The sequence below is a fragment of the Nymphalis io genome, chromosome 21 (genome assembly GCF_905147045.1).
Source record: "Nymphalis io chromosome 21, ilAglIoxx1.1, whole genome shotgun sequence".
Taxonomy (NCBI): domain Eukaryota; kingdom Metazoa; phylum Arthropoda; class Insecta; order Lepidoptera; family Nymphalidae; genus Nymphalis; species Nymphalis io.
The window spans coordinates 3059289-3074800 of record NC_065908.1 but is presented as its reverse complement, the minus strand read 5'-3'; the positions used below and the strand labels follow the sequence as shown (position 1 = coordinate 3074800).

General features: G+C 31.6%; 2 protein-coding genes across 3 annotated transcripts; one reads left to right on the top strand and one right to left on the bottom strand.

Moving 5' to 3' along the window:
* Positions 1-5: 5 nt before the first annotated feature.
* LOC126776799 (RNA polymerase II-associated factor 1 homolog) lies at positions 6-5051 on the top strand. Its single transcript, XM_050499583.1, has 10 exons — positions 6-208; positions 279-654; positions 778-1067; positions 1579-1777; positions 2387-2569; positions 2970-3043; positions 3399-3578; positions 3663-3789; positions 4021-4215; positions 4929-5051. Exons 1-10 carry the CDS (start codon positions 141-143, stop codon positions 4983-4985), a joined length of 1749 nt encoding a protein of 582 aa, XP_050355540.1. The 5' UTR covers positions 6-140; the 3' UTR covers positions 4986-5051.
* A 928-nt stretch (positions 5052-5979) lies between these two features.
* Positions 5980-14685, bottom strand: LOC126776819 (T-complex protein 11-like protein 1). 2 transcript variants are annotated; one of them, XM_050499625.1, is made up of 9 exons: positions 14269-14685; positions 13820-14017; positions 13588-13708; positions 12407-12613; positions 10575-10725; positions 9968-10131; positions 9252-9427; positions 8686-8852; positions 5980-8344 (listed from the first exon to the last, which is right to left on the bottom strand). In XM_050499625.1, the coding sequence occupies exons 1-9, from the start codon at positions 14364-14366 to the stop codon at positions 8148-8150; spliced, it is 1479 nt and encodes a 492-aa protein (XP_050355582.1). In that variant the 5' UTR covers positions 14367-14685; the 3' UTR covers positions 5980-8147. The 2 variants fall into 2 exon arrangements, with proteins under 2 accessions (XP_050355582.1, XP_050355583.1); XM_050499626.1 differs by having other exon boundaries at positions 13820-14014.
* Between the last annotated feature and the right edge of the window lie 827 nt (positions 14686-15512).

Genomic DNA, 15512 nt, shown 5'->3' with positions numbered 1-15512 from the left:
AAATATTAAGATTGTCAAAACATTTTAACGCTGCTGATACTGTTTAGTTTTGAGTTGTTTACAGCAGCTTTACTAATTCTTATTGAGTGTGTAAAATAGGAATATGTTTTTGTTTGGTATATAATGCAAAATAATTTAAAATGCCACCAACTGTTCAAACTAATGAGGCGGAGCGCGAGAAGCGTCCTCAGAGGACAGGCGAAAGGAGGTTAGTTGTTTTTATGGAATTAAATTATATTTGACTTTTTAATGTTTATTCATTGTTTAATTAATTTTAGGTCGGAACTTGTAACGCGTGTAAAATATTGCAATACCCTCCCCGACATACCATTCGATCTGAAGTTTATTACATACCCATTTCCATCGACGAGGTTCATTCAGTATAATCCGACGTCTCTAGAGAAGAATTACAGATATGAAGTATTAACGGAACATGATCTTGGTGTTCATATTGACTTGATAAATAGAGATATTTACCAAGGCGACGGCAATGCACAGTTAGATCCAGCAGATGAGAAGCTTCTCGAAGATGACGTACTTACGCCTCAAGATTCAAAGCGATCTCGTCATCATGCTAAAAGCGTGTCATGGTTGCGTCGATCAGAGTATATATCTACTGAGCAAACTAGATTTCAACCACAATCTATGGAAAAGGTACTACCAGCTGTCACTATGGTCCTTACTCTGGCATTCACAAATTGTGTTTATTGAGTATTAAATATTATATTACAGTAGTATAATAAGTCTGTGATATAAATAATCTTCTCTCATTTATAGGTTGAAGCCAAAGTGGGTTACAATGTCAAGAAAATATTTAGTGAAGAGACATTGTACATGGACCGAGACAGTCAAATTAAAGCTATTGAAAAGACCTTTGAAGATAATAAGAAGCCAATTGAAAAGCATTACAGTAAACCTGGTGTGACACCAGTGGAGGTTATGCCTGTGTTTCCTGACTTTGATATGTGGAAGTACCCTTGTGCCCAGGTTATATTTGATTCAGATCCTGCACCAGCTGACAAGAATATTGCTGGACAGATTGAAGCTATGTCTCAAGCTATGATTAGGTAAGTAGTTTATAAAAAAGAAAGAAAGCATCTTATATTTACTTCCTGAATTCTTGCATTTCGCAAGAAATCTTGAAACTGTCAATAAAATGAGCATTTTTGAATTTTTAATACTTTTTTATAAAAAAATAAGTAAAGTAAGAGCCTGTCAATGCTGCACCTAGGTTTAAAGACAATGTTTCAAGCTTATATGAATTTTCAATTTAGAATTTAATCTGACACATGCAAGGTTCTTAAAATTTTATTTTTTTATATTAATAATTTTTTGTGGGTTTTTAATGGTAATCATAATATACAATTAAAGAATACATTTATATTATTATACTATATATATTGATAGATTTACTAAATATAAAATTATGTTCATTTTGAAAAAACATCCTGATTTTTCTTATTATAATCATTTGTGCAATAGTTAAAATGACAGTAATTTCATCATTCAGGCATTTTACACATATATTTTATTTTACACTTTAAGCAAATTACAAAAAATACTTTTATTTCTCTTCAGGGGTGTGATGGATGAAAGTGGTGAACAGTTTGTTGCTTATTGTCTACCCACGGAAGACACCATTCAGAAGCGAAGACGCGATATTACAGAGAATATTCCTTACTTGGACGGTGATACTTATGAATATAAAATGGCTAGGGAATACAACTGGAATGTCAAAAGTAAAGCCTCGAAAGGCTATGAGGAGAACTACTTTTTGGTAAGAAAGAAATGTGTTGGCTTAATCTATTATTTTTAAATGAATACTTATATTACTGGTGGTAGGGCTTTGTGCAAGCTCGTCTGGGTAGGTACCACCCACTCATCAGATATTCTACCGCAAAACAGCAATACTTGATATTGTTGTGTTCCGGTTTGAAGGGTGAGTGAGCCAGTGTAATTACAGGCACAAGGGACATAAAATCTTAGTTCCCAAGGTTGGTGGCGCATTGGATATGTAAGCGATGGTTGACATTTCTTACAATGCCAATGTCTAAGAGCGTTGGTGACCACTTACCATCAGGTGGCCCATATGCTCGTCCGCCTTCCTATTCTATAAAAAAAAAAAATATACCTGAGAAATGTATTATGTAGTGATTTTGATTAGTCCATTCATATAATTAATTGTATTCACATTCAATTTGGTATAATACTTAAACATAATTAAATATTGTTAAATTATAAAAGCCATTTTATAAATGTTTTTATGTATGATCCATAACTTTTTGGAATCAGATACATTGGATGCTTTGAGAAACCTTGAAAAATATGATGGTAACATATTGCATTGATAAAATGTTTGATATATATATATACATTTTACTTTTAGGTTGTACGCAACCATTGTATATATTATAATGAACTGGAGACGCGCGTGCGGCTGTCGAAACGACGAGCCCGCGCTGGTGCAGCAGCGCAAGCGTTGACTCGACTTGTCGTTACCCATAGACCCCTGAGTGCTCCTGAGCACCGTATGCTACGTTTGAGAGAGAAACAGCTTGAACCCCCACAGGTTACTTTTATATTATTTTATTATATATTTTGACATCCTAATAAGATTGTATATATATTTTTGAAACATGTTTTAATATTTAAGTTAGATTATTTTAAAATGCATGTTCAGAGAATTGGAAAATTTAGAAAATTAATGTCCCACTGCTGGGCTAAGGCCTCCTTTTGAGGAGAAGGTTTGGAGCTTATTCCACCACGCTGCTCCAATGTGGGTTGGTAGAATACACATGTGGCAGGATTTCAATGAAATTAGACATATGCAGGTTTCCTCACGATCATCGGTTAAGATTCACGCGTTCAAACCACTGGGCCATCTCGGCTTTTTTTTTAGATTAGATTCAGATAGACAAACTGCTTTATAATATTAGTATAGATTGTACAAATCGGTAATTGACTTTTAGGAAGATGATGAAGAGGAGGAAGAAGAAGATGAGGAAGAAGAAGAAGAGAAACAAGACCGAAATGAAAAAGAGAGGTCTGTATTTAAACATAATTTTATTATAAATTTAAAAATTAGTTTATTGTAAGTTAATGAAGTAAGTAAGTTTGATGAAATCAATAATAATTAAACTTATAAAATATAAACTGACTTAAACAATTGGCCTTTAATGTTTAATACCTATTGAAAAAGTTTACAATTACATATATATATATTGACAAACGTTTTGAAGTAGTTTAATAAATTATACTTTTAGTTACTATGATTTTGTTTTAAATTTTTTCAAATAAAATACATATGTTCAGTTATTTTCGGATATTAGGTTAACTATGTAAAGTTTTCTTATATAGCTTCTTTTTTCATTTACAAAAATATAATACAATTATTTCAGATCAAGGTCTCGCTCGAAGTCAGTATCAAAATCACCCCAAGAGTCGGAGAAATCGAAGGGGTCAAACAGATCGGTCTCCAGAGGCCGATCGAAGAGCAAGTCGAGGAGTCGCTCTCGATCAGGTTCTGGGTCTAGGAAGTCGAGATCCAGATCTGGGTCTGCGCATTCTGCTTCTGGGAGGTATGATTACGTGACAACATTTTATTTTTATCATATTATTTAAGAAATCGAATATTTATATACTATCATTTCACTTTTGTTCAGATCCGGTTCAGGCCGGTCTCGATCCGGTTCACGGGCCTCGTCCCGTGCCAGCTCTAAGAGTAAAGGTTCGCGCGCCAGCTCCACCAGCAGACGAGGCTCGAGAGCCAGTTCTAAGGCTAGCAATAAGGTAGAGTTTATATATATTTAGTATTAGCCATGATGTTTTCTTTAAGATACTACCTACCTATACATCTGATGCAGAAAGACGAGAGTGTTACAAGTTTAAAGTGTCTATCTGTGTGTGTGTGTGTGTGTGTGTGTGTGTGTGTGTGTCTGTGGCATCGTAGCTCCTAAATGGATGAACCGATTTTGATTTAGTTTTTTTTTTATATAATTACACTACGATTTTTTATTACAGGGTTCGAAAGCCTCATCGAAGGCCAGTTCCCGTGCTTCGTCACGAGCTAGCAGAAGGTCTTCCCGTGCATCTTCCAGGGCATCATCAAAGGGTTCAGGTTCTAAGGCATCTTCTAGGGCCAGTTCGAGAAAGAATTCTGCATCTGGTAGCGGCTCCGAACGATCTAGAAGTCGTTCTGCCAGTGGTTCGAGACAAGTAAGATGTCCTTAATTTTTACAAATTAAGTGACTGTTAACTGTTAATTGGGGAAAACTGAATGTCGCAATCAAATTAAATTACCAGCACTTGTGTTCGAATTTGTTTTTTTCACTGTTTTGTATTCTCATGTCTTTGTGATATATATATATTTACTTTAGAATAGGAAGGCTGACGATGGTAAGTGGTCACCAATGCCCATAGACATTGGCATTGTAAGAAATGATAACCATCGCTTACATCACCAATGCGCCACCAACCTTGGGAACTAAGATGTTATGTCCCTGGTGCCTGTAATTACACTGGCTCACTCACCTTCCAAACCGCAACACAACAATACCAAGTACTGCTGTTTTGCGGTAGAATATCTAATGAGTGGGTGGTACCCAGACGGGTTTGCACAAAGCATAAGTATGTTCACTATTTATCTGAATACAATGCGCCAGAATGTTTCTTGAAGCGCCTAGCAGCAGTGTTTATCCACCAACCGGTACATATGTATATGAGAGGGTCGGACATGCGTTTTATCATTAAAATATTTTGAAAAATGTAAATAATTTTTACACATGAATATGTTTTGTTTGATTTACATAGTTTTCTATAAATAAAACATATCTACCTATATTTCTACATAACTTTCAATAATCTTGAAACTAAATAGGTAATATTTTTTTCATTATTTTTACAAAATTTTAAAACAAAATAAATTTCAGGGTTCCCGTAGCGGATCGGCTTCGAGCGCGTCTTCACGACACAGCGGCTCTGATTAAATTACCTGATAAATATAATGTGTTACTGACTCCAATAAAACATTTATGATAACATAACTATTTTTATTATGTAGTTATTTATTTGTAACATTTTAGACACGAAAATATATTCTTTTGCATTATATTGTAACAGCCTATGCATGTCCCACCGTTGGGCTAACGCTTTACCCTTTAAGAAGGTTTGGAGCTTATTCTACCTTGTTGCTCCAATGCGGGTTGATGGATACACATGAGGCAGAATTTTTATTTAAATTTTTTCATGTTTTCCTCACAATATTTTCCTTGACCACTGAACACGACATGAATTATTATAAACATATTAAGCACAGGAAAATTCAGTTGTCTGCATTTGAACCTGCGACCTCGATTGAGATTCAAGCGTGCTAACCACTGGGTCATTTAGTCTTATAACAATTATCTACCAGAATATATCATCAACGGGTTACATTTTGTCCTATTATTGACCATTTATATTTTATGTAGCTCTACATTTTATTTATTTTGTAAAAGGACGACTCGTAACTTATAATGAGGTTAAAATATCTTTCACAATTTATGTTTTATTGTGAATAAATTGTTAACTGTTAACTTTGGTATATTGTTGTTAATGTTAGGAATATTTTGATAATTATTCCATTAGGATATGAATATAAAAATATGGGACTATCCCACTGCTGGGCAAATGTATTCGTTAAGGTTTAGAGCTGTTTCAGTGTTGGTTGCATGCTCGTTTCCCACGATCTCTCTTCACCGCCGAGCTGGACAATAATCTCAACACAAATTAACAAGAAAACTAGTTGGTGGTTTCCAAGACCAAAACTGCAGTCTTCAGAAAAGATACACGAATTCTATTCATTACACCTCGACACAGAATCAATTAATCTTATTTTTTGCTCTATTTAAATAAAATTAATTATCTCCTCCGATGTTGTATATATTTTTATAATAAAATTGAGACAAGTTATTTAACAAGGTATATAAAAAAAAATCAAGCAAAGCTTTATTCGTTTTATTTGCACTATTCATCTAGAATACATCACATTTTTATAAATGTTTGTTGCGCCATAAAATTCTCAAACAAAATTGTAATATTATACGACTCCATGTTCTTATTTAATAAGTAAAACATTGCTTTTTATACTCATGCTTGATTGGTTAATTATGTTTTTATTATTAATTTAAAGCAGAGGTCTTTTTCTGTCTGTTTTCATAAAAAAAATTGGCGTCGAAATTAATAGTAATAATGTTAATAATAATAAGAAATAATGCTATTATATCATATTGTAATGGCAGAAGGAATAAGGGCAAACAAATTTAAGATTAACATATTCCATGCGATTTGATAATAGATCTGCTTTATTATACTGCGAACATTAATTATTGAATAATATATCTTTATTTATAATACTACACTACACTATGTCATTGATTAGTTATATAAATCCACTTGAATTTTATTTCTAATGTTCCGATTATAACTTTACCGACATTCACAACGCCATTTTTACGCCAATCCATAAAGAATACCATAGATTATATAATATTGGAGATCTCGACCAATTATGTCATTTCATTTTCAAGGTCAAAGTTGTTTATTTATCTTCACTTTGAGTTTGGAATAGGCTATAGATCTACGCCCTGAGAATCACACCATATGCTGAGTAATTTTGGAATTTTTAAAAATTCTGCTCCAAAATGTTAAACTTATTTTAGATAAAGGGAGTACTAAACTTATGTTATTACAATATTCATTAGATTTAATATATCTATTATATATAGTATTGCAGCAAATTTATCATATTGCAATAAAAACATTTCATTGACAAAAGCATTACAATAATAATCAGACACTGCAAATTAAATGCAATAAGACATTAGGAATAATTTTTATACGTCAATGTATATTTCATTTAAATAAAGAAAAATAACTTTATTTAGTACATAATATATAGTTGGCTATAAATATTCTACGTTTAAAATTTGATTTTGTTTTAAAATGTGATAACGCTTTAGGTACCTCTTATTTTTAAATTTAGAATATTGATATAATTTTTTTATTAAAATTCTAATAGACCAGCGCTGCTGGCTATTATACCCTGAGCTTGGCCGCTCAATATATTTTTTTTAATTAAAATATTGGCGATACAATAATGACTGAGTAAAAAAGGTTTAATAAAATATGCTCGCATTGATTTAAATTAGTGATTTTCTTAAATATCAAGTTTAGTTTTTTTTTAAATTATTTTACCGTTTTTTGATTATTTTCATATGCTTTATATTACTGTTAGTTAATATGATTGGTTGTTGGAAGTTTTTATTATCTTATTACGTCACTATGACTGCAGGCCATTGCATATTTCACATAAAATAATATTATTTTGTTTTTATATGATACATAATAATGCAATTGAAGACAATGATTTATTTGATAACAATTCTGAATTTTAATACAACCCAACGAATTACTTTGTGTTGAAATACATTTTTTACTAAGCTTAATATATCGGCATTAATAACAAATTGTCAAATTATAAACTATTTCTTAATTTTACTAGATTTTAAATGTTTTGTCAAAATATATTTATCGAACGAAAATTCTATCGCAGTAATATAAAAAAAATTGTAATCACGTTTTTTTATTTACAAAATTATGAGTTTCATTGCAAATGCATTTAAAAATATATTGACAGTTAATTGGAAAGTATTAATTAGTAAAAGACATTTATATTAATAATTATAAAATTGTAGTTCATATACTCGTATCGGCAAACTACACGGCCGACACTTCCTCTTCGTCACCGCTCTCAACTCTTGTGTGTGTGTGTGCGTGACGCGTATATAATACTTTGTTGCTATGAGCATGTGTTTTATAATAATATGATATAGAATGGTTTTTTTTAACGTATTATATATTCTTTCCAAATCCATAAATTTCAATGTTTTACATCTGCCGGACGAGCCGTGACAATTTTTTTTTTTATTTAAGATTTTCAAGATGTCATATTATTGTGTTAAGTGACCACACATTACAATATAAATAATTAATTAGTGCAATAAGCTTACAAAGTGAAAATAAAAAAAAAGATAAAATTGTAATTAATTATTTCCTTCAGTATTTGACACACGATGTTGACAGTGACATTTGGAAACAGATTCAAAATCCTAATTCTTACTTAACTCCTCCTCAATAATGTCGAGGTAATGTTGTGTGAATACAGCTTTATTGTGCATCACGCAACGAAGCAGAGTACCAGCGACTGACGTCAGTTCCTTGGCAAAGGCAGACAAGCCGGCAGGTATCTGACGAGAGCCACCCGCGCATACTAATATCATCTTTAAGAATTCATGGAGTCTTTGATCTGTGGATAAAATATATACTTATGTTATGTCTGTGGTAATACTATCCATTTAGGTACCACTCAATGACAGGTTATATTATTACAGTCAAACAGCAATACCTTGTTATTGCATCACACTATTATCATCATCCTCACCTGAACGGAGTACAAAGTATTGCTGCATGGTAGAAAAACTGGTAAGGGTAAAGCCCACCCAGGCCTGGTACAAAATTCCACCATTGTTAAAAATATTATTGTATGCATAGTGTGTTAGGATTAATAAGATAAACTTATATATTATATTTTGACTGACATTGTTGACGTTGTTTGGTGATTGTAAATATAAGAATATATGTACTCACGAACAATCTGTCTGACTCTGTGTTCAGGATCTCGAAGCGATAAAATCTGACTCCTGACTAGTTCCTTTGTATCACTCGATAATGGATCCTGGCCGAGATCTTCAATGAGTTGTTCCGTTACCATTATTACTTCTTCAGCTATCGATGGAAGCACGGCTTTAAGTTCACTGCAAATAAAATAAAATAGGTTTTATCTTTTTTTTATGAAATAGCCAGGCGGACTAGCAAATGGACCACCTCATGGTAAGTGGTTAGCACTGCCCATAGACGTTGGCGATGTAAGGAATATTAACCATTCCGTTCAATCTTGGGAACTAAGATGTTATATCCCTTTAGACCGTTGCTTCACTGACTTACTCACTCATTCTTTCAACCGGAACACAATATTAAATATTGTTGTTTGGGGATAGAATATGTTATGAGTGGGTAGTACCTATCCCTCTGGTTAGGCTTGCACAAAGCCCTAGCACAAAGTGTTTAATTATGCAAATACGACAGAGATTGATTGTTATGGTCGAGATAACAATATGTCGTCATTAAAGTTTAATAAATAAAATGTCACTTACGTGTCATTGCTGGTGGTGTCGAGAATAATAATAAGTTTTTCTTTGAGGCTTTGTTTATGCTGAGGATGGGAGTCTCCGCTACACGAGGGGCTTACCAACAATAAGGACGCGGCGCAAATAAGTCGGTACTTTTGGACACCGAGTTCTGTGAATCGAGGCTTGTCAAGTGTCACCGTCTACAAAGATAATTTTCTCATATTAGATGATTATTAAAAAAAGTTTTTTTTTTTTTTTTTATAAAATAGGCGGAAAAGAAAATGGGCCAAATGATTGTAAATAGTCTATCTGTCTATAGACATTGGCACTGTAAAAAATATTAACCTATTCATTCCTTACATTGCCAATGCGACACCAGTCAAACCCTTATGTCCCTTGTGCCTGTAATTGTACTGGCTCAATTATCCTTCAAAGAGGATCACAACAGTATGAAATATTGCTGCTGGGAGATAGAATATCTGATGAGCGAGTGGTACCTAAGCAAGCTTGTACAAAGCCCTACCGCCAATTATAAGTTATTTTTTAGATGGAAGTTTTCTTTAAATTTAATCTTGTACAATTCTGCTTGAAGGCTTGTAGCAACCTACTTATATATAAACTTTTATTTGATTACCATTAATTTGTTAAGGAGCATGATATATACTTTGGTTACTTAAATATTTTCTTATAACAAGTATTACTCCTGTCTTATAAAAGTATTGTAAAATAGTTCATTTCACCTCAGGGTAGTTTTGTGATTCATCCCAATCCAGCAGTTCTAGATATGCTTTCGCTAATGTTTGTGCTGTGACGTTTCTTATTATATTGGCATCAGTTACAGGCAAGCTTAGGTCAGACTTGTCAACGTGCCTCAGCAACCATTCTCTGGTATATTGCAAGCCATCTAAAATTTAAAAAATAAATAATGTAGGCTTGTTTTGCTTTATTTTATTTATTATTAAAATTTTATTTTTATCGGTTCTCTCAAATAGGACACATTCTTAAGTCTAAGCAACTAGATTAGCGAGGCAGTTCAGAAATATGTCTACGGTGAATGTATAATTAATGATATATGTCTTTCTTTTGTATTTTATTAAAAATGTCACCACTAGACAAGGTCATCGACACTGTATGAAATATTATCCATCTTTTCCATAGCGGCCAACCTTGGGTTATGTCTCTTGTGCCTATAGATACAGTGACTCACTCACCCTTCAAACTGGATCACAACAACAATAAGTATTACTGTTTGGCGGTAAAATATCTGATAAGTGGGTCGTACCTACCAAGACGGACTTGCTCGAAGACATACTATCAAATATTGTAATAAGGTCTCTTATTGTTTACCTTCTGCCAGTTGTAACATTTCGTCGAATTTTGCCCTCTCGTACTGCACACTCTCTTGTTGCACGTGAGGACGTATCATTGCTATCAGAGTGTTCGCTAAATCTAGCTTCAGCACTTCCAGAGTTTCAAGAATGGCTCGAAATATGTCAACCTGAAATGATGTTGTGAGAACACATTTATTATACTTATTTATTTTAAAATAATAATCGCCTGCGTGTTAGGGGCTTTGGGGTTAAAGCTTGCTTCATACCAAATTTTATCAAAATCGGTTCAATGGTTTAGCCTTGAAACCGTAACAGACACGCATTTAAAAGTGTAAATATTTTGACAAGAATTATACTATACCCACACATTTGACAGATGTGTGTGTATATGAGCAGAGTTACTATGTGGTATAGACTTGGACGGCTTGGTTTTAGATGGGTATAAAAAAAAAAAACAAAAGAGAGAAAACACACGTGGTGTGTGATGGTGTAGATTTAGATTTTAACAAAAAAGCTACATTTTTTTAATAATTCTAAACACTCAATATCTAAAATATATAATTTAATCTGAGACAGTTTTACGTTTATTATTAAACATATCATTTTTTATTGATAATTTCAAACCGTAAATAAGGGTGAATAAACTTTTAACATTTAAGCGCGTGACAGCAACCCGCCTTATTGAGTAAAACAACTACTTTATGAATCAGAGAATGATGTATTTGGTAATTGCTCGTTAAATATGACCGAATGTGGGAAGCTTATTCATGTATTTACTATAATCTATATACCACATATAAGACCTCTTTATATATTATTAAAGATAAAGCACAAACATCAAATTAACAAAAAAAACTATCTAAAGCATTCCAGGACTTTCAATACTCATGAAAAAAAAAACATTTAAAACGTTCCAGCGGCTTATGAGGAGTCTAGTGACATGTATATAAGAAATAATAATAAAGTATTTTCATCAACGATCAAAAAATGTTTATAGTTTATCGGCTTTATTTATACTGATTAGTTAAACAATGCTGAGTTTTCTTTCTAATTTCAAATCAACGCCATCGCTCAACAACGTTTGTAAATAAGGTCGTAAAAATTTTGTTTAAGAGGAGGCAAAAACAAATTTTAATAATAATAATTAATTTAAGATTCAAATGATATATTTGTACTTTAAAAGTACAAATCACAGTATAAATACTATTGCGATGTACAAAAGTTGCACTTTTTTAGTCGCCATTTTGTTCACCTTAACAACGTCCGCCTAAGCGAAATTGCACGATGATACTACGCCCTAGCGAATATCGATTGTTAAGCCGACTTCTACGTGAAGGGTTGTTACTTATAATAGAAATTAAAGAATAAAATTAAAAAAGAATTATGATTTGAATGTACTAAGTTTTATAAAACAAATAATCTATGGATATTATATATTATATGTATGCGATTCAATTTCGATTTCGTTTAAAAAAATATTAATACGTTTCTGTAGAATTAGTAATTATATTTAATGGATAACAAAATAAATATTTTTAAATAAAATGAGATAACTGCATTTTTAATATCACTTTTTTGATATTAATGCTACGTGTGAATCCCAAGGACGTGACAGCCCTAACAATCTTACATTGCGGCGGCGCGTGGAGCTGTAGTTGTTAACCTTATTATACCTTTATATGAAGAGCCGGATACCTGGGTTTATTTAAAGTACTTGTAAATGGAAACAATAATATGACTAGTCTTTGTCTTTTAAATTTATTTTTATTTTTTTGTTTCAAAGTAAGATTTTCATAATTATGTGGTTAACTTCTATATACATAAAACAATAATATAAAATGAACTTACAGTGTCACTTAGCTTAGTTATGTTTTGGATCATTTCATCTCTGGCTGGAGCGGCTAACTTGGCCATCAAATCTATCACAAAATTGGCATACTTCTGGAAGTCAAGGCTGTTGTTGTCGGCTTGTTGTTTAATAAAATCTGTATCTAATACTTCCTCAATCATATCCTTAATACGAGTGTGACGAGGAAGCAAGATAGAGAAAAGACCCTGGAATATAATTATGAACAACTTTGGTATTGTTTCCGTTTCATGTTTATATTTGAATGTTTTTTAGATGATTAGGTCATTTAAATGTTCTTTTAAAATCAAATATTAGCTAATTAACAAAGAAATGTACAATAATTATTTGACACTATAAATGCTGTGCGTCTCAATAAAGTATTATACGTACGTATAAAAAATGAGTCCAGGTACAATATTGTCTTCCGACACATTTTATCTCCCATTTTACATACCCCAATTAAAATATTACTCTACTCTTAATAAATATGAAATGTTTATTTAACAAAGAACCACTTTAATAAGTACTTAATGTATCCATTGATGACCTTGTATTGGAGTGGTTTTAACATTTAGCATTTAACTTTTTAATATAACAAATAATATCTTTTGAATTATATGACTCAAACTTAATTTGCTAAAAGTTTGTAAAGTAAAATAAAAGTACTTTTTTTTAGAAATACAGAATTTAAGAAATTTATACTTATGCATTTTTACTTAGCTAATGTAACGATGGGCACAAGATACAAAATCTTGGTTACTACAGTGGTTGATGCATTGATAATGTAGGAGATAATATCTCTTAGTGCCAATACAATGGATGATGGATTATCATTTACAACTATGAGTTACTTTTTTTTTTAATTCAAAAAAGCCACAATCTCTACTTTCTACGAAGCAAACACAGATATATATTTATTTTGAACAGCTTTCTTTATTATTTTTTAATTAATTTATTAAAATCTTATTAATTCTTCTACCTCATAATTATAAAAAATAGAAATTAATATTTCTAGTTATATATTTTTGTATTTATTAAATTAGCTATTATGTCATCAGGTGTTATTTGATTTGATCAGCTTTTCCAAAAATTTGAGGCATACCACAAATTCTGTATACATTATAATTTATACAGATTTTTTATACGGGGAATTCTTATTATTTATTTATTTTTAATTTACCTGCTTCACATCTTCAAGTAACACAAGGGCCTGTTTATGTTCAGGTGGATCCGAGTTTATTTGTTCTCTTAAAATATCAAAATATGCTTTGTGCATTGTTTCTTTTACTAACTTTTGATAACTGCAAGAAAGTTTTGCATTCATATATATAAGTTTGTAGTTCTAGACATAATTGTATTGAATTGAATATTTTAATAAAATCAATCAACTATTTAATATATTTATGTTATACCTATTATCGGGAGGCTCAAACGGTTCTAGCTTAAAGTCCTGATCAACAGCTATTTCATGAGCTAAAGCCATGTTCTGCATACCATGAGCTGCTTTCATAATATCTTCCAGAGTGACGAAGTTGGGTGGTGAGGCACTTGTGATTGTTGACCCTTTCACTCTGAACTGTAGTGGTTCATTTGCAAAATAGCTACGGCTACTACAATGATATAATTATTTTATTAAATAATATTGATATATATGAAATAATATGATTTGTATACCTTCCTCATATGTATATTAATTTAAAATCTGAAATGCATATGGCTTAAGGGTCAGTATCATTATGACTATTTTTATGTTATTTTAATAAGAAATATTTGAATTCTTTACTTTAGCACATCTTCAGCAAACAATTTAAGTGTCCTATGATTTGATATAAGAATGAAATTTACACAAAAGCTTAATAACCTTGATCCTGTAGACATTGGTTGCGTAGGAGTTCTGACGATTTTCTTTTCTTTGTCATCTTGGGATTCAGAAACACTGGGCTTCTCGCGGTCACTCATAATGAAATCTTAATGCACACTAATTCAAGAACTTAAGGTTAACCTTTTCAACCCATATAAGGCGGAGTACTTTAAGACCAGACGTCAAAATCTTGTATCTTGTAAAATAATCACCTTGAATCAAAATATAACCCTACTTTTAAAACAAAGTGTTGCGATGCGTATCTTGTGTTGTCTTTTTTTCTAAATATATATATTATAGACTTCATTAAGTCTTTACCACAATTGAAATGATACTTAAATTCAATATTTATAGTATATTTCCTTTTGTTTGTTGTACCAAACTGTTTTTATTCACTTGTCAATTTAGTAGCCGTCAATTTTCATTTGTCATTACTAAGCTAAATTGCCATTGTAAATCTAGTTATGTAATAATTTATTTTTTTAGTCAGTAAAAAAATAGTTTACAAAGTTTAATAGAAAGGTTTTTTAAAAATACTGAAATTGTTATTGTATGCTTTGATGTCATAAATAACAATAAACAATAGAATAAAACCACATAGAGTGAAGACAAATAATTTCAAAGATATAAAAGAAAAATCTTTTTTTTTAATTATTTGAATTATAGATATAAAATATTAAAATTATTAGAAAGCAGCGGTAGTCTAGTGTGAAGATTGTTGCACTGCAACGCAATAGTTCACCACGGCACACACCACTGACTTTTCGAAGCTATGTTCTTATTTATTTGGGTTTTTTCGCTGTCTTTGACGATGAAAGAATACACGTATAATAAGATGTACGTAAGCAAACCTCCAGGTCTGAGAGTTACCACCTTCTATCTTGGCTAGCGTGGTAGACTATTGCCTAACTTTTCTCATACTGAGAAGGGGCCCGTAGCCAGATGTGCTAAAAATTATACTATATTTGTATATTTTTACTAAACATTTATATCATTTGGCAATAATTAAGAGGAATATTACAAAATTACTTTTTTCAAAATTAGTTTGCTAATATTTATTTATTTTACTTAACTTAAAAAAAAGATCTATTAGATATACATGACGTACAAGTAGGTAGTCACACTATACATACAGTTCAGGCTCTACGTTTGGTGCTCAAAAATTCGGCGTAGGGCCAAAAGCGCTCGCACCATGTTGAATTATTGAAATAGTTGTTTTTTAAAATAATTAAGGAATTTTTATT

Bases quoted from the DNA above. Each gene is read 5' to 3' on its own strand.
- LOC126776799 (XM_050499583.1), top strand. From the start codon at position 141: ATGCCACCAACTGTTCAAACTAATGAGGCGGAGCGCGAGAAGCGTCCT. The intron at 1,778-2,386 runs GTAAGAAAGAAA...TTTTACTTTTAG, and splicing joins ATGAGGAGAACTACTTTTTG to GTTGTACGCAACCATTGTAT. The intron at 2,570-2,969 runs GTTACTTTTATA...ATTGACTTTTAG, and splicing joins AACAGCTTGAACCCCCACAG to GAAGATGATGAAGAGGAGGA.
- LOC126776819 (XM_050499625.1), bottom strand. From the start codon at position 14,366: ATGAGTGACCGCGAGAAGCCCAGTGTTTCTGAATCCCAAGATGACAAA. The intron at 13,709-13,819 runs GTATAACATAAA...ACTTTCTTGCAG, and splicing joins TTTGAGCCTCCCGATAATAG to TTATCAAAAGTTAGTAAAAG. The intron at 8,345-8,685 runs GTGAGTACATAT...TTTTATCCACAG, and splicing joins CAGAGTCAGACAGATTGTTC to ATCAAAGACTCCATGAATTC.